This window comes from Cloeon dipterum, chromosome 2 (assembly GCF_949628265.1).
Source record: "Cloeon dipterum chromosome 2, ieCloDipt1.1, whole genome shotgun sequence".
In the NCBI taxonomy this organism is placed as follows: Eukaryota; Metazoa; Arthropoda; class Insecta; order Ephemeroptera; family Baetidae; genus Cloeon; species Cloeon dipterum.
The window spans coordinates 6,734,853-6,762,493 of NC_088787.1; the positions used below are offsets into that span (position 1 = coordinate 6,734,853).

The following is a 27,641-nucleotide window of genomic DNA, read 5'->3' on the forward strand; positions in this document are numbered from 1 at the left end:
TGCATTATATGACATCAATAAAACCATTTTCAAAATGCGAGGAATGAGATACAACAATTTTCTGTGATTCAGCAAATTTGAACGGATTATTCCGTGACGCAAGCAGATAAACATGCATCTCTATTAATCATTTAATGGAATAAAATAATGCACGATCCATATATGTGAATAGTACTTAGGGCAAAGTGACCTTTTATTTATTATATATTTAGATACTTACGCTGCCCGATTGGTTGAAAACAATCAACATTGCTTGTTAGGAAATGCAGTCGACCGCAAGGTTATCAGGTTGCCCCTGCGTTATACAATATAAAAGGCTCGGTGGTTCTCACCACCGGCAATAATCGCACCATGGACACCGTCAGGATCCCTCTGCTCCTTGCTCTGCTCTTCGCCGTAGCAGCCGTCAACGCAAGTAAGTATTTTCTATTTTATTTGTTGAGAGTAATTTTTATCCTGATCAGAAGGAAAGTATCACTTTTTAGTTAGCACTGTCAGGCTGCACAAATTTTTCAATTATATAATTGTATTTGGATTAGCAGCAATGAAAAGCATTCTTCACGTTTCAAACTCTACTTTTTTTCAAAACGCCCAAATATTATTTTAAACAGGAAATTGAAAAAAATGGATTTAACTGCTTCTAAGAGTTAAGGAATGCATACAATAATTTTCTAAATGTTTAAACAACCTAATCCTTAGCAAGAAACCGTTTTAAATTTTTCGGAAATTGAAATGGTGATGACACTGACAGTTTTAAATTATTAGAATGGTCCAAAATTATGGTTCAAAGATATCCACAATTATTTTGATTATATCCTTCACATCTTTCGTACGATAATCATTGTAAAATTCGGTATATTAAGGAAAAAATATCAGATAGTTTATATTTATTTTAATTAAGTATAAACTTTAAACAAAATTATAATTTTTAATATTTTGGTTTAAATTTAATAAAAAAAACAGTAATAAGTATAAAATACTTAAATAAAAAGTAAAAGTAATTTTAAATACTAAACACAATTTTGCAAAAAATATTGTTAACAGTATTTAAACTAAATCTACAGTAAAACATTTAATTTTAAATTTTAGTGTTATAATTTTTGTCTTATAACTTTTCTGCTCTGCAATTTAAAATTTTAACACCTAATTTTTCAGGTTCGATCGGCCTGGGCGGCACCAGTACGGGTCTCTCGACCGGTCAGGGTTACAACACTCACAATCAGGGTCACAGCACCGGACACTCCGCAGGACAAAGCGGACAGCACTCCAGCGGACACAATTTAGGCCACAGCACTGGCCACTCGACCTCCCAGAGAGAGACTAGCATCAACCACCGAGAGAGCCAGAGTTCAGGCCACCAGGCAGGTCACAGCACCGGACACCAAGCAGGTCAAAGTTCGGGTCATCAGGCAGGCCACAGCACCGGTCACTCGTCTGGAAGTGGAGGCTATGGCCACCAGCAGCAGGGAACCAGCTCTCATCTCGGTTAAAAAAATAAATAAATAAATAAAAATGAGAAAAGATTAATTGCTTTTAAAATGTTTGCACACAGGGCGTTGAAAAATAAATAAAGAAGAAATTAATCAGTGTGATTTTAATTTTCATCCTGGTCGCTCAACAAAAACACTCAAATTTTCATTGTCGAACAATTTCGAGACTTTCCTCGTCCTGGGGATTTCTCGCCTTAATCACAGGTCTAATTAATATGATTAGCCTTGATGGAAGCATATCAAACGAACCAAATTAACCATCAATAATGGATCCATTAAGACGTCAAAGTATTTTTTTGTGAAATTTAGCAAATTAAAAAATCCAGTACTCAAATGAGGAACAATAAGTTAGATTTTCCAAATATCTCATAAAATTAAAGAGGAATGATACTGGAAAAGCCTGGAAAATGCTTGTTGCCAATGCAAAAACTCGTCCCTTAGGATTCAGTTAAAGCCTAAATTGATTAAAGAAGCGTTGTAATTGTTTGAAAAAATTGGCTGGAAAGTTAGCGTGCTTTTCAAATGGTAATGGCTGTCTCCTTACTTGAAATCCGATTTAATTTCAAAACCAAGAGTTTCCCCAATCAGTGGCATACACCGTTGGATAGATCTCGACGAGAGGAATCGAAATCTGCCAAGAAAATATGTTCAAGCACTCTAAATTTTGGAGAAAATTGGCAAAATTTGAATTTTTACTGTTGGAAGGTCCTTTTTTACTATTGCAAATTGTTGAACAAATTTTTTATCGATCAATTGTTTACGGCACCCAACAATTCAAATAATTTTCAATTATTGCCCTGCATCATTCCTCTTTAAACGGTTTGTCAATGATGATTTTTTGCTTGGGTTAGATTCCTTTTGTTGCGATTATATTCAAAAGTGATTTTTATTCCGGGTCAGCAGTGCAACTATGCCCAATACATCCTCATTCAAAACACAACATAAAATATAAAACAAGGCTATTTTGTTTTGCTTTGACAGCAGACGGAAAAATAAAATCAGTCAATCAGTTTAGTATTCACAATCGGCAAAACATATTTGGCTAGCTTTTTGTTTCCTCGTTCATGCACAGATTCGGCGATAAGTTTTGTTCCACAGTCGATAGCACATATATTATTATTTAGAAGCACTGCTCAGGCACTGTTACACTTCTTGCAAAGGGGGCCAGAAGTCTCATTCGATGCGCCCGCAACCTTTCAGCGCACCAGTTCAGGAGTCCTCACTCTCAACTGTTCACTGTCGTTGATCTCGATTTATCAATAATGGTGTGCGAATTTCGACTTAAATATATTAATTTCTTCTGTCATGTTCATTTTTAGCCAAAAGTTTCTCAGCAGAAGAAAACCTAGGAAAATTTTGGCTCTTTCTAAATATGTTTCTTGATTTTTCTGTATATAAATCCTCTTTAAGCTCATTCAAAATCTTTGCTATCAACGCGAGCGAGTCAGTTTTTCCACTGAAAGTTCCGGGTATCGACTTAAAGCCAGTTTTGCATTTTTATCTAACGTCTAATCATAATATTTTATAATACCTTCTAATTTAGAGTCAATTATTGTTTCACTAATTATAAGTTCTACTAATTTCTCCAGCAAAATTAGCAAAACAAAAAACTGTCAAAAATATGAGCTACATATTTTCTTGCTTTCATTGAGGCAAAAATACATATGTAATATAATTTTCTCTCTGTTGGCACTTATCAAACCCATTAACGATTATTTTCACGTGAAAGAGACATGCACAAGGGAAAGCAGAAAAGTTATTTCTGATAATTGTCTGACGCAAAACTACAAAACTAGCAACGAAAATTACACCTTGCACACAACAAACGTCATTTAGTAAAAACCAGGTTGACATTTTTGGTTATGTCACTTTGGCGGAGAAGTGAGCCGGCTTTATCGCTTTAAAGAGGAATGATACTGGAAAAGCCTGGAAAATGCTTGTTGCCAATGCAAAAACTCGTCCCTTAGGATTCAGTTAAAGCCTAAATTGACCTAAGGAGCGCTGTAATTTTGTGAGGAAATTGGCTGGAAAGTTAGCGTGCTTTTCAAATGGTATAATGGCTGTCTCCTTACTTGAAATCCGATTTTATTTCAAAACCAAGAGTTTCCCCAATATGTGGCATACACAATTGGACAGATCTCGACGAGAGGAATCGGAATATGCCAAGAAAATATGTTCGAGCACTCAAAATTTTGGAGAAAATTGGCAAAATTTGAATTTTTTTGTAGGAAGGTCATTTTTTTATTATTGCAAATTGTTGAACAAATTGTTTATCGGTCAATTGTTTAAGGCATCCAACAATTTAAATAATTTTCAATTGTTGCCCAGTATCATTCCACTTTAAAAAGGCTCGTTGCTCCCCGACAACGGCAATAATCGCACAATTAATGGACACCTTCAGGACGCCTTTCATCCTAACTCTGCTGCTCGTCACTGCAGCAGTCAATGCGGGTTTGCACATTTAAATTTTTCTCCAATACTTTTGGTCGATGGGAAAAGTTTTCATCGAGCGTAGATTTTTTTATAATATATCAAGATTTTAACTGGAACTTTTGAAATTAATTTGTTTATTCAGATATTATTCACCGATAAAATCTGATTCTGAATTACGAAACCTTTTTTTGCACAGAAAATTATTCTCAGAATCTCTTACACACGGTCTGCTAATTCATGGATTTTTTCATGAATAATCATTTATTTAATGATCGTATATAAATATATTAATTTAATCAGTTCTTGACTTTAATCGAAGTCTATATTAACTAATGAAACGACGTGACTTCAGAGCTACCATATATAATTTTTACAATTCTAATATTTGTGTTCACACAAGCAAATATATTTGTTAAATTATAAATAAAGTTGTAAACACAATATTTAAAAAAAGTGTTGTTAACAGAATAATTTTTTTATAAAGAAAAAATTTATTTGGATAATACCTTTAATTATTTGATGTAAATAATTGTTTAATTTAGTGTGTAGCAGTTAATAAAATAAATAATTATTATAATTAATAATTTAATTTAAACTTTAAAATAAAAAAAGTATAAATTTTAGTAAAATTTAAGGCTAAATAAGTTTTGTAATTTTTGTTTCGGGCACAAACAGAGCGATTAGGAGTGCTTAAACCGGTTTTACTGCTTTAAATTATGTTTCTACTGAAACAATCCTATTTTTACAGATAAAAACAGCACTTTTTAATATAATTCGACATTATTTGGAACGAAGCTAATACTAATTTTCTAGACTTTTTTAGATTGTATAAATTTTGATATTTTATAGTTTAAATGGCGGTGGAGGCGGAAGAGGTTTTGCCGCCTCCAACGCAGCCGCCTTCGCCTCCGAGACGTCTCTTTAATTAGGAGGCGGCGGCGGCAGCCACTCGGGCATCGTCGGCCACGGAGGCCCTGGAGGAGTGGCCGTCCCTCCCCACGAGTGATAAAATAATTCATGATCCATATATGTATTAATAGCTCTAAGTGCAAAGTGACCTTTTATTTTTTATATTTAGATATTTATGCTCACTGATTGGTTGAAAACAATCAACATTGCATGTAAGCAAATGCAGTCGCCCGCAAGGTTATCAAGTTTGCCCCTGTGTTATACAATATAAAAGGCTCGGTGGTTCTCACCACCGGCAATAATCGCACCATGGACACCGTCAGGATTTCTCTGCTCTTTGCTCTGCTCTTCGCCGTAGTAGCCGTCAACGCAAGTAAGTATATTTTCTATTTTATTTGTTGAGAGTAATTTTATCCAGATTCGAAGAGACAAGATGTAAAATTACACGTTTCAGTTAGCAACAAAATTTTAAATTTATATTGTGAATGCAATGAAAAACATTCTTCACGTTTCAAACTCAACTATTTTACTTCAACCCAAATATAAATTCCATCGTAATATTCTAACTTGCCCTATTTTTCGTAAGGATTGTTTTTATTCTGTCAAATTTTCAAAATTCGGAGATGTCTTGTACGTGATAAAATTGTGCGTGTAATAATTTCAATTCCATTGATTCTTTTGTTTTTACATAAGAATCTACCAAGTTCAATAAAATTTGTCAGTATTTTGAAGTCTAGAACAAGAAATTTAAAGAAAATTGACGTAACTGTATCTTACAGTTAAAGAATGCTTAAATTAATTTTCTGAATGTTAAAACATATTTACCGAACACCGTTTTAAAATTTACTGAAATTAAATCAGTGATAAACAGACTGTTTTTAAAGAATAAGATGGTCCAAAAAATTGTTTTCAATTTAACTATAGATTTTCACAACCATTTTGATCAAATTCTTCCCCTCCGTTCATAAAAGAAATCTCTTTTAAAGATTTATTAAATGAAACTGAACATCTATCACATTAATTATATTATATAAATTATTATATAAAAACTTTGTACAAAATTGTTTGTTTCAATTAAGTAAAAATCAGTGTAAAAATAAAAGATTTAAATAGTAAATTAAAATAAATTAAAAAATATATTACTTACATTTAAAAATTTATATTTTGCAATTATTGAATTAAATTTTACAAATTAAATGTACTATTACACGTAAAATTTTAAGCTTACAGGTACAACAGCATAAACTATTTTAATTTTAATTTTATTTAATTTAAATAAATTTTGTAATTCTTACTTCTCTATTCTCCAATTAAAAAAAATTGAAAGCTAAATTTTTCAGGTACGACCGGCCAAGGTGGCACCAGTAGACTCTCGACCGGCCAGGGTTACAACACTCAAAATCAGGGCCACGGCACCGGACACTCCTCCTCAGGACAAAGCGGACAACACTCCAGCGGAGGACATTTAGGCCAAAGCACTGGCCACCAATCAGGTCAAAGTTCAGGTCATCAGTCAGGCCACGGCACCGGTCACTCGTCTGGAACCGGAAGCTATGGGCAGCAGGGAACCGGCTCCCACCTTGGTTAAAAAAAATTAGTAAAAAAATGAGCAAGGATTGGTATTAAAATGTTTGCACACAAGGCATTGAAAAAATAAATGAAGAAACTGATCAGCGATTTTAAATTTGTTGAATTTTATTCTTCTTCTACCTGTTTTTACTGCTTTCAATTATAATTAAGACTGAAACATTACTATTTTTACAGATAAAATCAGCATTTTTTTATTTTAATATTTAATGGAACGAATATTGAGCAAACACTTATTTTCTAGACTATTTTAGACTGAATAAAATTTGATATTTTATAGTTTAAATAATTCCAAACACGACAAAAAATTAACCAAAAGAAAAACTTAGATATATTTTTGACTAATCCTTTTATGCTCGGCGAAAATATTGACAACTTGAGAGTAAAAATGAGTGTTGAATTTAATTCTAGATATTCATTTTGGAATTTTATTTGATATTAAGAAGAAATCATGGGAGTGTACGGTTATTAGATTTTAATCTAAACAAAATCGATATTTAGATGCAAAAATCACAAATGGCGATTTTTTAGATCTTAAAACAATTCGAACAAAAAATATAAGATTCTTAAATCCCCTCACTACTCTATTAATCCCTTTTGGGTAAAAATAAAATTGATTAGACATCTTTTGGACTTTTTACATTAATTTGTAAAATAAACGAATATTTTTGGTGATTGCAAAACTACAAAAGTAAATTAAAATTACTACTGAATTTATGTTGTCTACAAATTATCCACTAAAATCAGACTTTTTGTATGCTTGAAAAGATTTTCCAGCGACTGTTCCAGAAATCTGTTCAATAGAATAATCTGGAATATCTTTAAGTTTCGAAATTTTCCATTTATATAAAACATTTCCACTTCTGCTCGGATTATCAGCTGGTTCCAACGGTTTCCTGTGCTTTTAAACTGTTCTTAGACGCTTTCAATCGAGTTAAAATAGCTTAAAATCAAATTTTTCTGAAAGAAAAAAATTTTTGATCGTCTAAAACTCACATTGCATAATTCTCCTATTTAAATTGAATTTAATTTATTAATGCTTTGAAACGCAGTATTTATTGTTCAAATGGAGCTGCAAAGTCAACCACCTCTCGACCGCTGCGAGCGGCCGCAATATAGAAAATAAAAAAAAATTGGCAAGAGCCGTTTCGGCGCACGATTTCTCATCACGGCTGCGCGAATGCACCACATAATGGAGTGACTGCGCGGCGTTTAAAAACTGGTTCCAGGCAAACGCGAGTGTTTCCCCAGGTGTTTGTTTCGTATTTTTTACGACTGACGTCAGCCCCGTGTGCGGAATAAGAAAATGAAACCTTTCGGGCGAGGATGAAGAAACAAACAAAGACGTTTTATTATTTTGATTATTATTTATTCTTGTAATAACTTATCACCGAGAACTACAAGATGAATCAAGTGTTAATAAACTACACGAGTATATAAAATTGTACCATCGAGTGAGATTCATTCAAATACGCACGCACCGCACATTATATTTTTTTAATTAAATTAAATTTGATTAGAAGGTGCCCTTCTCGGCCTGGAACTGGATGTTGCCGTTTCCGTCAACGCTGGAGCTGGACGAGGCGAAGGAGCCCCTGTTGCCTGTCGAGTGTTGGGCGGCGCCCACTTGCACGGACTGCACTCCGGGGCCGGCGCCGAGCCTCACGCCCAAACCACCGTCGTAACTAAAAATATAATCACAGAAAGAAAAGAATTAAAATTTAAAATTGTCGCAGAGATACACACACACACACACACAGAAAAGCCGCAAACCAGAGAGAAATCATGCGAGAAGATCCGTTGGTAGATCTGGTTTCCTGCCCAAAACCACTTTGTTTGTCATTTTTGGGGTGCAATGCACTCAGATTTTTGCTTTTTTCGGATGTGGCCTGTTTATGTTTAGGTAATGGGTGAAAGCAAAACGGAGAAAAAGAGCCTCAAAGTCACTGTTTTAGATTTTAACGAATTAATTTTTTAATTAGACGTCAGCCGAAAGGTTTTGTTTGCAACCTCGCTAATCTAGGGAATTAATAAATTTAATCTTCCAGTTCCAATGTGACTTTTTTTAATTATTTTGTCAAATAAAACCTTTAATTATAAATCTTCAGCGTCCTACAGCTAAATTTACTTTATTCTTGAGTATCTGCAGGAATTGGATTTTTTATTTAATTTTTATTTAATAAAAACTGTCTGTAAAATAAAAATTTACATTCAGAGTAAATAAATACCATTATTTAAAATTAAAACAATTTAATTGTTGAATAGATTACAAATTTAAACGTTGCAAAAAGAAAATAATATACTTGTGTACTATTACACATTTTATTTTTAAACTAAACGATTTAATTTATCGTGTCTATAATTTATAATTTTAATTAATAATTCAGGACGATTTTTACATCATGGGAAATATTTTGTGCAAATTACGTCGCTTATAATAAAATAATCACGACTTTTTTTTCAACCGAAATTGCCGGATCGCGCCCTTCGGAAAAGCGTGCCCGTGCGAGCGTGTCGGTCTCTGGTCTCATCAACTAAAGAGCGAAATAATAATAATAACGCGATTCGTCTTCCTGCTGTGCGGCTTCTTATGTAGCCTTGAGGCTCTCTCCGGGTTCTCGTTAGCAACTAACTGCGCGGGCCGCAAAATGCAAACACGATCTCCGCACGGCGCAGTATACGCGCAACAACAAATACGACAAGCTAAATTTGCGTCTGCAACCTTCAGCAAGGGTAAAGGACAGCGAAGCCATGACCCAGAAAAAAATTAATCTCTAAATTAAGGAAAAATTCGCTGCTTACTCTCCATATCCGAAGGTTTGAAACTGTTGCGGATACGCGCCGGGGAATCCGAATCCGAAGCTAAAGTGCAGAAAATCGGGTTACAGTGTTATTGGGAGGAGCCAGCGTTTATTTTAATTATTATTTAAAAAAATGGCTTACTCGGGGAAGTTAAACGACTGGAAACCGGGTTGGTAGCCCGCCTGGAAACCCTGACCGCCGTAGCCTCCGTTGTTGTAACCGCCATTAGATCCGGACGAGCTGGAAGAACTGCTGCTGCTGCTGCTCGAGCCCCAACCTGGTTTGGCTGCAAAATAAAATTAACAAACATGTTTAATTGCAACACTTCTCCTAATATTCTGCACAGAAAACCGGTTTGGTCCAGCTTAAAACCCGGAAATAATTCGTCAAAAGTGAAATCTGTAATTTGACAAGTACCTATTAATTTCTGAAGGTCCTTTATTTATTTTTCAGCCTTTTGATTGTCGTTGGGAACATTAAAAGAGTCAAATTCGTGCAATTTTAAGCTATTATTAAAAAATAAAAAAATCGTCTGATTAAAATTAATCGTCTGAGCACTGTCTGAAAAACATAAAATCCACTCAGGATACAAAAATTAGAAATTAAGAAAGAAAACTACGACATTTATCCCATTTTTAAAAAAATTCCCTTCATTAAAACATTCTGAATCTCAGGATTTATTTGGTTTCCAATGTCTATGATTTAAAACTGTTGTAAATAATATTTTCAAAATTAAAACGAAAAAAGAAAAACAATCATAAGAGACAATTATTCATATATCAATTCCAAGTTTCGAAATTTGCAGATTCTTTATAATTAATTTTGGAACCAACGTACAAAAATTCTCACAGGTTCTACCACAGAGAGAATTTTTTTGCATAAAATATTTTTAAATTGAAATAATATTTAAATTATTCAACTAAATCTAAAAATAAATCAATATTTTTAACAAATTAAATAAATAAATAAAAATAAATAAATTAATATTTTTAACAGTTTTAGTATTCCTAGTTTACAAAGACCAAAATGTCGCAATTTAAATCAAATTTGTGTACCTTGTGCCATGGCGAGGACGAGGGTAATGGCGAAGACCTTAAGGAGGAATGTCATGTCGAAGGAATCTCTGTGGTGTGTGTTGTTGTCGGCTTTACGCACCAACCTTTTATACGCGGCCAAAGTGGGAGACGAGTCTCGCTTCGGAAGAGAAACTTCCTCTCCTTCGCCATTGGCCCGGCCGGCCGGTCCGGCGTCCGCAGAAAATCGCCTCTCGATCGGCAACGCGAATTCTGGCTTTTAGCACCGAACGAATTTCGAGACTTTCCTCGTCTCTCCCACGAGCCGCGCTGGGGATTTCTCGCCTTAATGACGGCTCTAATTAATATGATTAGCCTTGATGGATGACGCGAAGAGCAGAGAGTGATTCAAGCTCGCACTTTTACGCAATATTTTTTGTTTGTTAAAATTACAATATGGGATTTGATGCGAATCGATTCATGGAATTTTGACAGGATTTCTCTCTTGATTAAAACATATTAAATGACCTAATCTTCAGTAGGGCGTCAAGTGAATATTTTTTGTGGAATAAAAAAAATACCAGTAAATCAAATGAGGAAAAAGCAATCGTTGATTTTTTAGATTAAAATGAAACGGCTTGGTTTGTCAATGTTTTTCCGCTTGATTTCAATTCCTCTTGTCGCGATTTATCAAATGTCGTGCGAATTTTGATATGAATATGATTTTCATTAAGGAGACAGTGCGCTCCCCGCTTCATTTGCAGTCAATCTTTGGAGCCGGTTTTCTCATAAGAAAATTTTGTTTCTTTCCCAATTTTAAGAAGATAATGTTTATTAAATTTTTGATGTATACGGATCCTCTTTAAGCCAGTTTCCCATTCGTCTCTAACGTCGAATTATATTTTTTTTATTACATTATTTCGTCCTGGTGCCGTAAAAATTGCGCATAGCTCAACAAACAACTGATTTTTCATTGTCGAATTGATTTTTGCCTTTTTCTTGCAACAAGGAAAATCGCGTTTCCACTGATTTCTCGAGCTAAATGGCATAAAATGAAAAACAACAATACAAACTCCGTCAAAAATATGAATTTTCCTACAGTGTTATAAAATAAATATTTCCTTATTTCTTGGTTTTATTGAGGAAAAAATACAAATAATTTTTTTCTCTTGTTGGCCCTTATCAAACCCATTAACGATTTTCACGCGAAAGAGGCACAAGGGCAAGCATTAATATTATTTAAAAGCCCATTTTTTATAATTATCTGACACAAAACTAGCAACGAAAAATACACACTTTGCACACAGCAACGTCATTTAGCATTTTTGAAGTAAACCTTTCCCATAAAATAGGAAATGTAAATCACGAATTATTTTGCCGAAGAGACCAAACCAGGTTGACGGTTGTTTTTGTCACTGCGGCGGAGAAGTGGGCCGAAAATAAGGAGCACTGCGCACTCTCTCTTTAAAAATTATAATGAATGACAAAGCCAACGCTCACTTTTAATTTTTAAGCAAGGAATATAGTGGCCTAAAACTTTGTCTTGAAAAAAACATTATTAGTTTAAACTCTTATACAATTATTCAGAGAACACAATTTTTTTTATTTCGTGTGTTTGTATAATTAAATACTATTTTTCGTTATTTTTTCCTTGTGAAGCCTTGACATATTAACAACTGGCTATATATACCAATGCATTTTTTTTATTTTAACAAAAAATAATAACCGCTCCTGCATCTAGCAGCACTCTACATGGAAAAAATTCTTATCCATTGGAGTTCTTACGAGGAATATTTTTTTAATCTCAACACATATCACAGGATCTTGAATGATTACCTTTATTTTAATCATTCCCAACTCTTTCTATATTAAAATTCATCACCACATCTTTTACCCACCAGAACATAAATTAAAATCTGAACAAAATTAACGAATGAGAGAGACAAAGGAACATACAAACTGCTTTAAAACTATGTTTTACAGGGTGATAAGACGTTATTGCGCAATAAACGGCCGAGTCAATTGGAGAGATTCTCAAAATAGAAATTTTTATTTTGCAAACTGCGTCAATTAATAGCATAAGGTTCATATACAACCCGCGTCCTAAAGTTATCTGCGTTATGTAAGCTGTGAACTTCGCAAGGGTATGCCGCAGTAAAATCGACGTGAGAGAGAGAAAAAATTAAGAAACGAGAGAGAGAGAGAGAGAGAGAGAGAGAGAGAGAGAGAGAGAGAGAGAGAGACCGTTTATTGCGTGCAGCACCTAATTAAATTATTTAGCGAGGTGCAGCCCACAATAAAAGCGAAAGATATAAAGCGCAATATTAAATGATTGCAGCATCTCGAGGATAACTTGAATAAAATAAAAAAGTAAAAGTCTACAATAATAATATTTATTTTTCTATTGGAAGAACCAAATTATTTTCTTCGCGCCTTAATTGATTGACGCATGCAGCAGAAATGATTACTCTGTATTCTTTAATCCTCCAAACGAACTTTGATTATTGATTTACGCTTTCTCAATAAGCTCAATTCTCGTGATTAACTAATCGATTAATTCACGGATGTAATGTTTCCTGCTCTGGATTTGGCGCAAATTTATAATTCGTGTAATAACCTTAAGATAAGGATAACCTGCTCAATGACAAATCTTCTCTGCATTGTAATTGCATGCGTTCACAAAGATCTGTTGTCTTTGCATGTGATGCCGCAATAGTTAAATAAATATTAGCAACTACCGAGCCGCAGCAAATCAAACAAATCTGTGTCGTAAATCAGAAGTATAAAATTGATCGGGTTTTCAGTCAGAAAAGATGGGGCATTAATTGCACACCCTAGTTTAATTTTAAAAAATGACAATCAAACAATTATATCTTTCTAAACTTTATTCCTTGACGAGCATTTTATTAGCAATAATTTTTGCTCAACAGTTTCCTTAAAATCAAGGGTATGAAACAATCGTTTAATGAGCATTAAACTTGATTGCACTGCAATTAAAACTAATTGCACTCGTAGGTGCAGTTTCGTGGGAGATGTATAAATAAACAGATTGTGTGAAAGCGCGGCGTCAATAATGCGAAAAGACGCGCTCTTCTCTCGAAATCGGAATGGCGGTGTCGTTAAATCTCGCGAGCTTTGTTTCAGCGCGTGTGGCGGGCAATAAAATTGATAATGGGAATTATCATTCCGGGCCGTTGTCACCGTTCGAGGGGTATATATAGGCGAGGGCTGGCTCGACTGGACACAATCCCACACACCATCAGCAGCATGGCGAAACTAAAATCCGCGATTGGTCTTCTGCTCCTCTGCATTTTCGCCTTTTCCTCTACCAATTCGGTAAGACTTGATAATTTTAAATAACTCAGAGGGGTCCAGATTCATGCTACGGTGGAGCATGGCGCGAAAAAACGGTCACGTGAAAATGCGCGAAAAGAACCAAGTTTTCATCAATATTGTGACATAATTTGCATTACTGTCTTTTGGATCGTACAAACATTCTCTTGACACTCGTACGGCATTCCAAAGAGAGCTTTTTGATACCCACATTCAGACGCCATCTTGGATCTGCGCAGTGCGAACCAATTTTATCACACATCCGGCTCCCGCTGAAATAACTTAAATTTTTTCATCTAAAAATCCTATTTATTTTTTGCAACGTTTCAGCAAGATGTTGTGGAGTTAGAATCAGTGGTCTACGAAGAGCTGGGCGATGGCACAGTTGTCGTGGACGAATTCAACTCTGTCGACGGATCGCGCACCCTGGACCCGATTTTCGGCGACTACAATCCCAGCCCACGTCTGGACTCGTGTACCAAACTCGGAGCAGGCCGCTTCCCTGTCTTAGGTGACTGCAGCAAGTACCTTGAGTGCAACGAAGAAAACGGCACCTACACCAGAAGAATTGTGCAGTGTCTCCACGATCTTTGGTTCCAGTAAGTTAAAAAAAACTTTTTAGGAAAATTAAGACCCTTTTCTTCGCAATTTTAATTTTCCCTGCACTCTCATTGGTTAACGGCTCCCCACTCCACGGATCAAAAAAGTAGAGGGAATCTGCAGTGACCAATCAGAGCCAAAAATTCAGAAAATTATTATGTTTAAAATTAAAAAAAAAAATAATAATTTTTCTAGTGAGGAAGGCGGCGATTGCGGCTTCAAGGGTGATTTCTGTCCCTACGGCCGTCTCGTTCCTGTTTCTTCGACGGTGCGGCTAGCGCAACGCACCTCGACACCGACCTCCACGAGCTGCACCCGCGCGGGTAGGTTCCCGCAGCCTGGATGCACTGGCTTTTACGAATGCCGCGAGACGGTCTACGGCCTCTCCAGGGCTGACTACACCTGCGGTGAAGGCATACTCTACCATGAGATGCACCAAAAGTGCTTCCCAGCTTCCCAGGTCACCGAGTGCTCCGTTGCACGTGAGTTGTTTTACATATATATATAATTTATTTGGTAGACATTGTGAAAATAAAATCAAAATAGAACAAGGATGAATTTTATCAAATTAAATATTTTTAGTGCCCGAGCAAACGTGTCTGCGGACGTGCGTTGAAGGCCAAACAAGGGTGTGCAAGTACAAGTTCATCGTGGAGGAGCACGTGAGCATGAGCACTATCCACTGCGGAAACTGTCCCTTCAATTTGGCCGATTGCAACCTGCCTGGCTGCATCAGCGCCGGAGGGCTCCAGCGACCATTGATCTCGATCAACAAACAAATGCCAGGGCCCACCGTGCAGGTGACGTAGTTTGATCTTTTAATACCTGCGTCATTTTGATTACAAAGTCCGTTTTTTAATAGAAAGATTAATCTTTCGCGGAAGCGAATTGGCACAATTTCGCTAAGCTGCAACGGATTTATTGACTAGGCTAAGAGATAAGAGTTTTTACGGCCTAAATAGTGCAATCGCTCCTATGATTTTTATATCTCTATAGTTTCTTTGAATTGTGTATGCATTGTTTTTCCGAAGAAAGCTCTAATTGGTTTTTCCTATCTGATCTCATAAATATTTTAATTCATCCTGAATATAAATCCAAAACTCATCCCCTTTTTTTAAAAAAAACTCTTTCAGGTTTGCAAAGGTGACACCATTGAAGTTGACGTGGTGAACCTGCTGCAGAGCTCAGCCGTGACCATCCACTGGCACGGTCTGCACCAGCGAGCAACGCCCTTCATGGACGGAGTGCCCTACCTGACGCAGTGCCCGATCCAACCTGGCAACTCATTCCGCTACAGAATGATCGCTGATGTTGCCGGAACGCACATTTACCACTCGCACATCGGTATGAAAAATTTATAACCTAAAAATTCGAATTTAACGAAATTAAATTCTAGGTCATCTTGACTCTGATGGTTTGTATGGTGCCATGATCGTGCGTGAGCCGCGTTCGACCGAGCCAGGACTGGTCGGCAGATACAACGACGATCTGCCGCAGCACACGTTGTTAGTGTGGCACTGGTTCCAGAACTTGGGCGAGGTGCAGAGCCTGGACATGAGGCTGCTCAGCCGACGCAGGGAAGGATTTGGCTTTTTGATCAACGGAAAGGGAGTCGTTGGCCAGCGTTTCGCCCCCGATGGCAGTCGCCTAAGTGCACCCATCGAGAACTACTACGTCAACTCTGTGAGAATTTTTTTAACACCAATTTTCTATGAATGATTTTTATAAGACCCCACTGAGACCACATTTTTTGTTTTGTGACGTTCGAGTAGTGGCGCAAAGAGAAGCGCACGTTGTTTTGACGTGCGCAACGCCATGAACCTTTCGGTCGCTACTCTGCGCAAGCGTAACCCCACCTCTCTGACGTCACAGTCATGTTTCGTGCTTGTCATTGGCAGCTGATTATAAGAGAAGGGTGACGCTTGCGCAGTAGCGACCAGAATTTTCAAAAGCAACGTGCGTTTTGCTTTTATCCCATCAAAAAACATTCTTCAACCGGAAAATTATTTTCCCTACCCATTTCGACCCTCAGGAATCGATTGAAATATTAAAAATAAATGTAGTTAATTGAGTTGGTCCATAACACACTCAAAAATGTTCTCGACAGGGCTCAAGGAGGTACCGTTTCCGCATAATTTTCAACACTGCAATCATGTGCCCCATTCAAATTTCGATTGACGGTCATCAACTGGACATACTGGCCATCGATGGACACGCCGTAGAAGCATACAACAGCAGAGGTGATTTTTAGACTGTAATTTTTACCAATTAAATAATTCAAAACGAATTTTTCAGTCGATTCGGTGATTTTGACGGCGGGTGAGAGAGTGGACGTTGTGCCTGTGGCGACTGTTTCAACCTGGAATTCAGCCTTCTACATCAGGGTGCGCGGCTTGGGCGACTGCGACGACCAGAAGAACAGCGTGCACCAATACGCGATCCTGCGTTATGACAACTACGCCGGTCCCGTACTAAACTTCCCTAATCCCACTTACAACAGCGCTATCCGACCAGGACGGGTAAGAATTATTTTTAAATTAATTAAATCATGTTTAAATTTTTTTCACAGGCCTTCAACCTGAACAGAGATATTTACAATCCAGTGACGCAAACTAGAATAACAGCAAATCCTCTGGTCTCCTACAGAAGTGCACTCAGCCGTTCTGATAATCTTGTAGGAACACCAAACAAACGCTTTTTCATCGACGTCAGCTTCAATGTTCACCAAGGTTTGTTACAAAACTTATTATCATTGGAATAACTTTAATTGAGACACGAGAAAAATTTGCGCAAATCTGGCTATCGATTATCTGTGGTGTTCGGCCTGTCAAATCATCATGAATTATTAGTATTTTTAAATTTTTACGAGTTATAAAAATTTGTTCGTGTCTGCAGAATTAGTAAATCGATTTTTCGGTCTGATTTTACATGGAAATTCCTGTAAAATCGTGAAATTTTAAGATTTTCCCGCGCTTTGCGACACGTGCCACACCTCCTTTTATAAAGTCCGGGAAAACACACCCCTTTTTAGAAATTCCCGCGAGTTACGCCCTACTCCAACGGTCGCTGGCAAAATAATGAAGATATCAAACGATTAGGATCAGGAATTTTAATTTAAAACAAAAAAAATGGTACAAATTAATAATATTCTTCTTGATGGTAGAATCTGACAACGTGCGGCTGGTGTTCCCTCAGCTGAATTCAGTCTCGTGGAACAGCCCGCCGTTCCCGCTTCTGACGCAGTGGCAACAAATCACCAATTCAACTCTCTGCACCAACGAGTGCAACCAGCCCGTCGCCTGCGATCAGAGGCGATGCGTGTGCACTCATACACTCTTGGCCAGGACCGGAGATCTCGTTGAAGTCGTTCTCTTTGATCCACGTAAGATATGAACCAAAAGTATTTAAATGAAATTAATTTTCAAAATCAGGTGGAACTATTGAAATCGGTCACCCGTTCCATCTGCACGGACACGCTTTCAAGGTCGTCGGGCAATATCTTTACAATACCTCAACCACCAGGGAAGAAGTCTCTAACTTGGTAAACAACAATCCGCATCTGATCACTACAAATCAGTACGGACCCTGGAAGGACACTGTGGTCACCCCTGGAAGGGCGGTCATCATTATTAGATTCCGTGCTGATAATCCAGGTAAATCCCGTAAAAAAATGATTTAAGAACAAAATCTTAATAATTTAATTCGATTTTCAGGCTACTGGATGTTCCATTGCCACATTGGAGAGCACGCGGCGCTTGGAATGGCGCTCACATTCAAAGTAGGCGAGCACTACGAGATGGTGCGGCCGCCGGCGAATTTCCCAACTTGCGGCAACTTCTCATAAAATTTGGTCGACGAATGAAATATATAGCATTTAAAGTGATTATGATTACGTGGGAGTAGCGAACAAAATTAATATTTAGATTCTCAATATTGATTGTAGAATTTTAGTTTAGTGTGCTTGTACCAAACTTTCTTTGTTGAAAATATGTATTTTGTAAAATTGCGAAAATAAACTCGACTGAATCATTGTTTTCAAATTTAATCTACTTACTTTTTCTCGTTCTGAAAATTTTTTTTACCCTGACCTAAAATTGTCTAAAAATTTGAAAAGGGATAAAATAATCCCAGTTGTTGTTTTTAGACTTCTGAGAAAATCAGCTCTCAAGTTTGTATGCTAATTCTGCAGTAGGCCACTGTCTCCCTTTCGAAAATCAGGATTTATTTCGTCAGATGGGAAAATTTCCTCATAATATGTGCACCGTTGGATATAGGTCGCGCCGAGCGGAATTAAAATCTGGCGAAAATCATGACATTTGCCATTTAAAAAAACTGGTAAATGTTTTTAAATTGTGATGCTCTCAGTCATGAATTTTGGGATTTTTACTGATTTATGCTATTAAAGTGGAATGATAGTGATTTTTTTATTTAAAAAAATGAAATTTCATGTAAATTTAACCCTAACCGACCTATTTTTTCCATGTACATCTGACCAAAAGTGCCCCAAAATCCAATTTTTCGAATTTTACCGGTTACGCCCTCTTTTTTTAGCATAGGAAATTAATTGCTTCCGGGGTGAGAAAAATTATGAAAATTTAATTGTGAGAAGATAAAAAATAGTGCTTTTGAGTCTTGAAATAAATTTTTTATTTTTTCAAAAATTGCAGATTTTCAAAAGGGGTCTGTGTTTGGCTTCATTACAATTTACTAGTTCATAGTAGCGTTAAATACTGCCTAAATTCAGAGAGCTGATTAAATTTCCAGTTTTCCCTCACTCAGCAACATGTTCTCAAATTTAAAATTTTCGAAAAAAATTCGTCTAAAAATTTCAGATGTCCGTTAAAGAACGTTTAAAATTTTTTTGGGAAAAATCAAAATACCCAAAATTAAGTTAATTTATTCAAGAATCATCTCAGAAAAAATGTTTCTTTCATTTTAATAATTTTAATGATTTTCAGAGGCAAACTCGGACCCTTATGGCTATCAGAGACTGCGAATAATCTAAATAAATTTTTTATTGATTTTCAAGGACAGATTCATTGGCTACCATGTGCGAAAATTTCAAATTTTTCTGATAATGAAAACGTAATTAAAATGATAATTGAGTTGCGCGCCGGCCACCTTCTGTAATGCAACCAGAAGTGACGGCGTGAAACGCCCCCCTCTGTTGGCCAGCAGCGCTGGGCGCTGACCAATCAGATTGTTTTTGCCAATTTTCTCTGAAATTTACAGTGCTGCACTATGTTTTCTCACATGATTTGGAATCCTCTCATCGAGATCTATCGGACAGCCAGAGTCTTTTTTTGGGGAAATGCGGAATTTCAGAGAAAATCGCGATTACACAATTCCGTTGAAAATTCTCCATTTAAAACAATGCTAAGTTTGAGGCCGATTTTCTCGAAAATTTACAGTGCTGCCTATGTATTTTTCGTATTTTTTTAACTGTACATGATTTTTAGGACCCAATCTGTATGTGTGTTAAAGGATTTTGCGGGGAAATTCACTATCATTCCTCTTTAAAACAGATCGGGAAACTTATCCAACCAGCCGGAAGTGTTTTAACACACATTCATTGTTGTATTAAAGTCTTAAATTGCTGATTGTAGCATTTTTCCCGAATTCTTTCGCGCCATTTACAATCTATTGATGTGCTAATCTCCTACCGCCACAACAACATCTTGTGATTGGTTAAAAAGCAAGAAAACTAGCAACACACGTCACGCTGCCATTAAAATGCGCGGGAAATAATAACCCATGAGCAGAGAGCCGTATCAACACGGCACGCCCCTTTTCGTACGCATCCTTTTCTGCTGCTCGCACTTTTTACGACAAGTGGGATGGGCTGTTCCGGCTGTTCGGCATTCATCCAAGCTCTTGCCTAAAACGGACGCCATTAACGTCAACGAAACCGAATTCCAAGCCGACTTTCTCTCGAATTTGAGGTAAATTACGCTTTTCCGAGGTGAACAAAAACAGCCACTGCGTCTTGCAAGTGCTAATACGTAAATTAAACAACATTCTTACGCTCCTGATACGTTAAAAATCCATTTAAACTCGTTCTAAATCGGCAGTTTGCAATGCGTGCGCGCATATTTAACCAGTTTAAAACCTAATTTACTCTTGCAGTAGGTGTTATCTGAGGAGAGATGGGTGACAGCGACGACGAGTACGACCGGAAGCGACGGGACAAGTTCCGGGGCGAGCGCACCGAACGCTCTTCAGGCGATTTTCGCGAGGGCGGCAGAGGTGGCGGCGAGCGACGCGGGCCGTCCAACAGGGACGACTGGGGCGATAAGTAAGTCGCAATAGATTTAACTATTTTTTCCACCAGCCTCACACACAGCATTAAAAATGCGAACTAACTGATTCGCCCGATTCAGTTCGCAGCGAAAAACGGACCCTTTCGAGGCCCAGCGTTTCAAAGAGGGCAGGGCTCACTTTCATAATCAAAACAAGTACGGCCGTGGATTTTTCTACATGTGAATGGCTGTAGAAATATTTTTGTAGTCGCACTATACTTCCTCTTTAGCAAGTTTGTCTCTCTTGTGTCCCTTCCCATCGAGTTGTCTTGCCTCAAGAGTGCTGTGCTGTTTCAATATTGTCTCAATTTTGTTCTTTCATTAATTTATTTTTGTCCTCTTTACATAGTGACAACTGGCAAGGTGGTCGAAGCCGTGGCCCTCCTAGTTATAACGAATATCGGCCCTCTGGGGGTCGAGGGGGTAGCGGAGGCGGGGGCGGGGGTGGGCGCGGAGAGCGCTTTAGCCCGCCGTCCCGTTACGATATGAACCAGCCTCCGATGAAGAGGAGCAGAACGGACTGGTGAGGATAATTATTCTGTCTCATAATTTTTGTTGTCCATTTTAATCGTTAAATTATGGATAGAGATTTTTTATTTAAAAAAAATGATGACATGAAAATCTAACCCTAACCGACCAGTTTTTTTCATAAACTCTTGATCAAAAGTGCCCCAAAAGTATTTTTTTTTAAAATTGCAGATTTTCGAAAGGGGGTGTGTGTTTTGCCTTATTAAAATTCACCAAATCAAAGTAGCGTCAAAAGCTGATTAAATTTCCATTTTTTTTCTGTTGAGCAAATTTTTCTCATAGAAATTTCAACAGGCTGCTAGAGAACCTTTACATTTTTTTGAGAAAAATAGAAATATAGCTAAAAAATGTAATCAAAGGTCTTTTCATTTCAGGGGAGAGGAGAGGCGTTACGTGCCGGACTCAGGGTATGGCGGCTACCAAAACAACCCCTGGGGACCGAGCAACCAGGACAGCCACTTTTCGCACCACGGAGGAAATCAGAGGTACCCGAGGACTGATAGGAACTTTGGTTTATTTTAATGTTAAGACTGAATCATCAAAATTATCGAGTATTTTACAGTGTGATCACTTAAATAATGTAAAATGGACTGATGTATTTTGTTAGAGATAATTTTTCCCTTAACCTTTCCTTTTATTTAAGGGAGTTGACAGTGCGGCTGTAATTTACATGTCTGATATTTTTCAATTCTCCTCATGGAATCCTTAAAAAAAATTGTCAACAGAAATTTTATCCATCTAACTATATTGGAAAGAAAATAAAATAATCAAAAGAGAAAAAAATAATATTTTGTTCCTCACAAACCAAGCTTCAAAAATAAACATAAAAAAATCTTGCCCAAGCACAAAGTGAATGAAAACTGTGTTTCAGAGACACGGACGGGCTGACGCAACCGCCGATGATGTCATTCAAGGCGTTTCTGCAGACGCAGGACGACAACATTTCGGACGAGGAGGCGATCCAGAAGTTCAACGAGTACAAGCTCGAGTTCAAGCGGCAGCAGCTGAACGACTTTTTTGTCAACCACAAAGACGAGGAGTGGTAGGTTTCCCTATTTCCGAGCAGCCCGACCTCCCGCATGCAGTCGATAGTTTGAACCAGGTTCGAATGTGGACTGCAGCCGGGGCCGACGGCTAAAAAACCAAAACAAAAAACACCCAAACATGTCTCTTGCAGGAAGCGGCTGCCAAAATATTCTTTTCTCTCTCTGTGCGTGTGAGAAGCGACGCGAAATTTTATTTAGTGCGAAACAAACAGTGAAAATGATATAAAACCAAAAAATCGACAAAGAGTTAGTCAGGGACTGCTGTGCGCAATGCAGCAGGTTATTAGCTAGCTTTTCCGCCGCCCTCGCTGGCGACACAAGACTGGCAGGTGAGAACTCTGGGTGCTTTGCTTAACGAATGCATTGTTTCCTTCGCCTCCTCTGTGGTCTCAACTCCACTCGCACGGACGCCATCTCACGTTCAATTTTTATTTTGTAGGTTCAAGATCAAGTACCATCCTGAGGAGTCGGTCAAGAGGAAGGATGAGCTCCAGTCAGCCCTAAATGTAAGAATTTATTACTAACAATATCATTGTTTACATCATTTTTTCTTGTGGAGAATTTCCAACCAAAAATGATATATTTATAACAAAGAAATTTATTTAATAAATCTCATTTTCCAAATGTCAGAAAACTATAAATTGCCAAAACTGAACCCCTAAATTTTGTTTTCAGAATCGGGTGAAAGTGTTTTTGGATTGTTTGGACAAGGACTGGTTTGCGAAGGTGTCCGTGGACAGCGAGCAGTCGGAGCAGCTGGTCAAACTGCTGGACTCGATCGTAATCAAGCTGGAGGGCGGCACTGATCTCGACCTCAAAGTGCTGGACGAGGTCGAGGTCGCCCGCGAGCAGGACAGGAGGAAAAGCGAAACTAATAAGGTGGAATCGCAGAGGAGGAAGTCAGACGACAAGTAAAATTCTTCGCATGCAATGGAGCTGATAATTATAGCGATTTTGCTTCAGGGAAAAAAGCAAGGACAAAGAGACGCCTGAAGTAACCGAGGAGGCGAAAGAGGATAAAAAAGATGATGCTAAAGAGAAAGAGGTGGAGGAAGAAGAAGAGGAGGAGAAGAAGGAGCCTGAAGATGAGAAGGAGAAAAAGGAAGGTTAGTGGTTGACAGTTAAATTTTTAAATTTCAAATGATTGCAATTTTATTATCAGTGGCTGCTGAGGAAAAGCCAAGCAGAAAGCGAAAAAGGGAGTACAACTCAGACAGCGGCAGCGAAAGCGAAAATGACGATGCTTCTTCCGTACATTGTAAGTCAAATTTAAAAATTTTCTAGTTAAATCATTTTAAAATGCATTTTATAAAATTGATATCTAAAAGTTTAAGAATTTGGTTACGATTTCAAGTTAAGACTTGGAAACCAACTGGGCAGTTTATTTTTTATTTATTTATTTTTTATCAAATAAGCGTCAACTGTCCAAACCTTGTAATTCCCTTTTTACCCCATTTTTTTCCTTCCAGCCGGTGACAAATCAAAAAACACCTCAATGGAGGACGCAGACAAGATGGAAAGCCCGGCCAAGAACGGCAAAGAGGGCAAGGAGAGCGACGGTGAGGCCGACACTGACAAGGCCGATGAGGACAAGTCCGAGAAGCAGAAGGAGGAGCCCCAGGAAGAGGTGTTGCGGCCGCGCTGCCTGCACAAGACGTCCTCTATCTTCCTGCGCAACCTCGCGCCCACCATCACCAAGCAGGAAGTTGAAGCTGTAAGTTCGGTCCTAAATTTGTTTTTTTACTGAGCAAGGAACATTATTTTATGACGCTGGAAATTTTTAATCTTGTGCCAAATGAGAAAAATCCTATTGGCCAGATTTTTATGTCAAAGCAGATGGGCAAAGGTGTTATTTTTGTTTCTCATAAATTGCATTTGATGTCAGAAACCGAAAAATCGTATTATTATTTATATAAAAAATGTATTTTCTGTTATTATCCATCAAAAATTTTCCTAAAGCGCCAAAAACTGAACAGTGTCATTATGTGCACTACTTGGAAATTTTTCTAACACAAGAAATTAACCTACTGAATCAATTCCAGATGTGCAAGCGTTACCCTGGCTTCCTCCGAGTAGCAATCGCTGACCCGCAGCACGACCGGCGCTGGTTCCGCAGAGGCTGGGTTACCTTTGAGCGTTATGTCAACATCAAGGAAATCTGCTGGAATTTGAACAACATTCGGGTAAGTAATTCCTCAGTTGCAAAAATTATTTCAACTAACAACTTCCTTAATTATTCGTAGCTTCGTGACTGCGAATTAGGCGCCATTGTGAACAGGGACCTGAGCCGCAGGGTGCGCACGGTGAACGGAATCACCTCTCACAAGCAGGTGGTGCGCAATGACATCAAGGTGGCAGCTAAGATCATCCAGAATTTGGACAAGAAGGCCAATCTGTGGCTGGACGAGAACGAGAAGAGCGTCTCCTCAGACATGCCGGTGAGTTTTTTTATAAATTTTAAAACTTATGGCTGGCATTTAAGAAAGAATTCCAAAGGAACAAAATTAATTAAACAGTTTATTTGAAACCCATTTCTCACTCAATGAATTTGTATTTCCATTCTAGACTTTTGGCTTGATGTCGAAGAATCCGGTGATGAAAAACATCACTGACTACCTGATCGAGGAGGCGTCTGCTGAGGAGGAGGAACTGCTGGGCCAGTCTGGCGACGGCGAAACAGGCTCTGGCGAGGGTGACGAGGCAACCTGCACCATCGACCGGGACGAGCAACTGCTGGCTGTGCTCGACCGGCTGCTTTTCTACTTGCGCGTCGTCCACTCGGTCGACTATTACAACCACTGCGAGTATCCCAATGAGGACGAGATGCCCAACCGTTGCGGCATCATGCACGCCAGAGGCACGCCACCTTCGTCAAAGGTAGGACAGTCAAAAGTTTCCCTAAATGTTTATAAGCTTTTATTTTGTTAAGTTTCTAGAATGGTCACTGATTAAATTGCTTGAATACTTATTAAGTGTTTGTTAATTTCTTGCTGATTATCAGATTTTCCGCAATAACCTGATCTTTTCTTCAATAATTGCACAATAAACAGAACTTTGCACGAAATAAATTAAATTTCAGAATAATATGTTGCGTGTTTTGATCTTTGATTAAATTAAAATAAAGATACTTAGTGCCTGAAAAAATTCACGCGGAAATAATATTTTTCTAATTTGAACAAACGGTGTTTTTAATTAATTGTGACATTTTGATTATTGTTTCAAAACGTCAGCTACTTGCCTAAATTGCTAAATCGATTTTGTTCGCCACTAAAACGTAAAATTTAAATTTAAACATAATGTATTACTTTATAAAATTAAATTCATAAATTCCATGCGTGCCTGTTTTTGTCAATTTTCAGCTATTTCACAGTAATATTCATTAATTAATTTCCTAGGCGCTCAAACAAAGAGAAAAATTTTATGTAGTTCCATAATATGCTCCAAATTCTCAATAAAAAGAAAATTTTAAATTATTCCTGATTTATGATTTTTTTAGGTGACGCAGCAAGAGATTGGTGACTACTGCCAAACTTTTGAATCCAAGATCGCATCATTCCTGCAGCCTGTGGTCAAGTTAACGGACGAGGAGTTGACTAAGCTAGGCTCCAAAGCCCCCGAAACGTAATTATTTTAATTCTTGTAATTATTTTGAAATATGCATATTATCTTATCATTTCCCTTCAGTGAAGTGGAAAAATTCGTCGTGTCCAACACGCAGGAGCTGTCCAAGGACAAGTGGTTGTGCCCGCTGTCGGGCAAGAAGTTCAAGGGCCCTGAGTTCGTGCGTAAACACATTTTCAACAAACACGCTGAGAAGATCGATGAAGTGAAGAAGGAGGTGAGTTTTTTTCCTCCTCAATTTGGTTTCATTTCTAAGTTTTGAACAACAGGTGGAGTATTTCAACAACTACTTGAAGGATCCAAAGCGGCCACAGCTGCCTGAGCACCCAGGCAACCGCTCCCAAAAAAGGGAGCACCCAGGCGACCGGGAGGCCTTCGGCGGCGGCCCAGGTGGACCTATGCCCCCGTGAGTTGATCCTACAACTTAAAATTAAAAATCGGGCTGAAACAGTGATTTAATTAAAAAAGTAATTGAGTTCTAGGCTTGAATTTGGATAAAAATGTCAACTATTAAATTAAAAATGGACTTTGACTGTTTTACTTTTGACATTTTATCAATTTTAACTTACTTTCGTTTTTATTTTTCAGAAATGTTTAAATTTAAATCTTGTTAAGGGTGGTTTGACCAATAATCTAAATTTTACCTACAATTTTATAAAATAAAAATTCAGAATTTTGGTTAAATTAATTTTTTTCTCTATTTTTACATACTTTACGTGGATAACTGTCATAAATGAACTAAAATACCTGTTGACTGTCAGAAAAAAATTAAATAATATTGAAAACACTGGATTATAAATTTTGAATGTAGAAGAGTTGATTTTCGCATGATTCCTGACGGTTTCTCTTTGAAGCAGGCGGTTTGGCGGTGGCTTTTATGGCGGCTACGGAGGTGGCAACCGCAACTTTGGAGGCGGCGGAGGCGGCTTCCGTGAACCATATCGCGAAGCTTACTCGCGGCCGCCGCGTGGCCACTTCAACCGCGGCGGAGGTAACAGGTAAGTCACTCGTCCTGCTTCACCAAGTCCAGGGTTTGGCAAATGGGCGGAAAATTGACTGTCCGGTTCTTTTCCGGAAAAATTCCCTCTTTTAGACTTAATGAAACTGTTCTTAAAAATCCCTTTTTTTCTTTGAGATAAATCGTTAGCTTTTGATTTTTTTCCTGGAAAAGTCCGGCAGTAAGAGACAGCTGATATATTGTGCAAACCCTGACGTGTTTCGCGACCAAATTTAAGAGAGCAGAGGTTCTCACTGATATTTTGCAGGGTTGGCCCAGTGGATGTTATTGGTAGACCAGTCATTGAGTATCAGGACCTTGACTTTAACGAAGACAAGGAGTTCTTCTAATTACTGTCAAAATTCTGCCCGTTTGCCGTTTTTACTCCCGAAACGTTGCTAATGTTGAGTGCAATTATTCGTCTATGCTAAACACGAGGCAACTGTTTGGTTGGTTGCAGAGGGGGCGACTACCGTCCCGTCATCAACTACAGAGACCTGGACGCCCCTCGTGAACCAGAAGAGTTTTAAATTGTTAATTTGCAACCGCTTTCGGCATGATATAAATTTGTTAGTTGTAATGATTATTATTTTGAATGATTTCGTCTCTTTCAAGAAGGGCGACGAACTTACGAAAAGAGTATTTAAAAATATAATTGACGCTTCTCTGTATTTCCCTTTTGAGCATAATGTTGTAAACTCCATCAATCATGTGTGCAAAAGGAAAACAATAAAATATAATAAAAGTGTTTTAGAAATTGACTCTTGAATACATCAAACCAGTTTGATTCCATATTGCCCTTAGTCTAAAATTCTTTAAACGAAAGTTCAATTCTGGTTAAAATTTATTCTCTTTAAATCAGTTTTTTTTTAATTCTGCTCTTGGAAGGCTTCAGGAATCTCAAAATATTCCAATCTGGTGGACTTTATCTTGGGTCCGACTGGCGGAAACCGCAATTTCCACGCGCATCTGGTCATCGCTCG

General features: G+C 37.8%; 4 protein-coding genes and 1 long non-coding RNA gene across 6 annotated transcripts; 4 read left to right on the plus strand and 1 right to left on the minus strand.

The window, feature by feature from the left end:
• Positions 1-283: 283 nt before the first annotated feature.
• LOC135935316 (tenecin-3-like) lies at positions 284-1,583 on the plus strand. Its single transcript, XM_065477551.1, has 2 exons — positions 284-415; positions 1,156-1,583. Exons 1-2 carry the CDS (start codon positions 352-354, stop codon positions 1,488-1,490), a joined length of 399 nt encoding a protein of 132 aa, XP_065333623.1. The 5' UTR covers positions 284-351; the 3' UTR covers positions 1,491-1,583.
• Positions 1,584-4,591: 3,008 nt separating this feature from the next.
• Positions 4,592-6,213, plus strand: LOC135935317 (uncharacterized). The gene is made up of 2 exons (XR_010574201.1): positions 4,592-5,205; positions 6,173-6,213. It is a non-coding gene; the product is annotated as an uncharacterized LOC135935317 (long non-coding RNA).
• Positions 6,214-7,766: 1,553 nt separating this feature from the next.
• LOC135936896 (putative lysozyme-like protein) lies at positions 7,767-10,435 on the minus strand. Of its 2 annotated transcripts, XM_065479901.1 has the most exons (4): positions 10,277-10,435; positions 9,363-9,507; positions 9,222-9,281; positions 7,767-8,104 (listed from the first exon to the last, which is right to left on the minus strand). In XM_065479901.1, exons 1-4 carry the CDS (start codon positions 10,329-10,331, stop codon positions 7,936-7,938), a joined length of 429 nt encoding a protein of 142 aa, XP_065335973.1. In that variant the 5' UTR covers positions 10,332-10,435; the 3' UTR covers positions 7,767-7,935. The 2 variants fall into 2 exon arrangements, with proteins under 2 accessions (XP_065335973.1, XP_065335974.1); XM_065479902.1 differs by lacking the exon at positions 9,222-9,281.
• A 3,030-nt stretch (positions 10,436-13,465) lies between these two features.
• Positions 13,466-18,212, plus strand: LOC135936707 (uncharacterized). The gene is made up of 12 exons (XM_065479631.1): positions 13,466-13,570; positions 13,898-14,166; positions 14,363-14,649; positions 14,750-14,967; positions 15,301-15,511; positions 15,564-15,850; positions 16,275-16,407; positions 16,463-16,686; positions 16,737-16,896; positions 17,331-17,549; positions 17,599-17,820; positions 17,881-18,212. Exons 1-12 carry the CDS (start codon positions 13,502-13,504, stop codon positions 18,009-18,011), a joined length of 2,430 nt encoding a protein of 809 aa, XP_065335703.1. The 5' UTR covers positions 13,466-13,501; the 3' UTR covers positions 18,012-18,212.
• A 1,771-nt stretch (positions 18,213-19,983) lies between these two features.
• On the plus strand, positions 19,984-27,429 carry Ars2 (arsenic resistance protein 2). The gene is made up of 19 exons (XM_065477693.1): positions 19,984-20,109; positions 20,294-20,462; positions 20,548-20,622; positions 20,816-20,989; positions 21,369-21,479; positions 21,866-22,036; positions 22,480-22,546; positions 22,716-22,951; positions 23,004-23,146; positions 23,203-23,298; positions 23,510-23,754; positions 24,083-24,223; positions 24,284-24,478; positions 24,606-24,917; positions 25,537-25,661; positions 25,725-25,878; positions 25,931-26,067; positions 26,519-26,659; positions 26,927-27,429. The coding sequence occupies exons 2-19, from the start codon at positions 20,314-20,316 to the stop codon at positions 27,006-27,008; spliced, it is 2,754 nt and encodes a 917-aa protein (XP_065333765.1). The 5' UTR covers positions 19,984-20,109; positions 20,294-20,313; the 3' UTR covers positions 27,009-27,429.
• The last annotated feature ends 212 nt before the right edge of the window (positions 27,430-27,641 follow it).

What these genes read in the sequence shown, in the direction of transcription:
- LOC135935316 (XM_065477551.1), top strand. Translation starts at nt 352, where the DNA reads ATGGACACCGTCAGGATCCCTCTGCTCCTTGCTCTGCTCTTCGCCGTA. An exon ending in CGTAGCAGCCGTCAACGCAA is followed by an intron (nt 416 to 1,155) that starts GTAAGTATTTTC and finishes CTAATTTTTCAG; the next exon opens with GTTCGATCGGCCTGGGCGGC.
- LOC135936896 (XM_065479901.1), bottom strand. Translation starts at nt 10,331, where the DNA reads ATGACATTCCTCCTTAAGGTCTTCGCCATTACCCTCGTCCTCGCCATG. An exon ending in CGTCCTCGCCATGGCACAAG is followed by an intron (nt 9,508 to 10,276) that starts GTACACAAATTT and finishes TTTATTTTGCAG; the next exon opens with CCAAACCAGGTTGGGGCTCG. An exon ending in CAGTCGTTTAACTTCCCCGA is followed by an intron (nt 9,282 to 9,362) that starts GTAAGCCATTTT and finishes TCTGCACTTTAG; the next exon opens with CTTCGGATTCGGATTCCCCG.
- LOC135936707 (XM_065479631.1), top strand. Translation starts at nt 13,502, where the DNA reads ATGGCGAAACTAAAATCCGCGATTGGTCTTCTGCTCCTCTGCATTTTC. An exon ending in AGAACTACTACGTCAACTCT is followed by an intron (nt 15,851 to 16,274) that starts GTGAGAATTTTT and finishes TGTTCTCGACAG; the next exon opens with GGCTCAAGGAGGTACCGTTT. An exon ending in AGTCGTTCTCTTTGATCCAC is followed by an intron (nt 17,550 to 17,598) that starts GTAAGATATGAA and finishes TTTCAAAATCAG; the next exon opens with GTGGAACTATTGAAATCGGT.
- Ars2 (XM_065477693.1), top strand. Translation starts at nt 20,314, where the DNA reads ATGGGTGACAGCGACGACGAGTACGACCGGAAGCGACGGGACAAGTTC. An exon ending in GGAATTTGAACAACATTCGG is followed by an intron (nt 24,224 to 24,283) that starts GTAAGTAATTCC and finishes AATTATTCGTAG; the next exon opens with CTTCGTGACTGCGAATTAGG. An exon ending in CCAGGTGGACCTATGCCCCC is followed by an intron (nt 26,068 to 26,518) that starts GTGAGTTGATCC and finishes TCTTTGAAGCAG; the next exon opens with GCGGTTTGGCGGTGGCTTTT.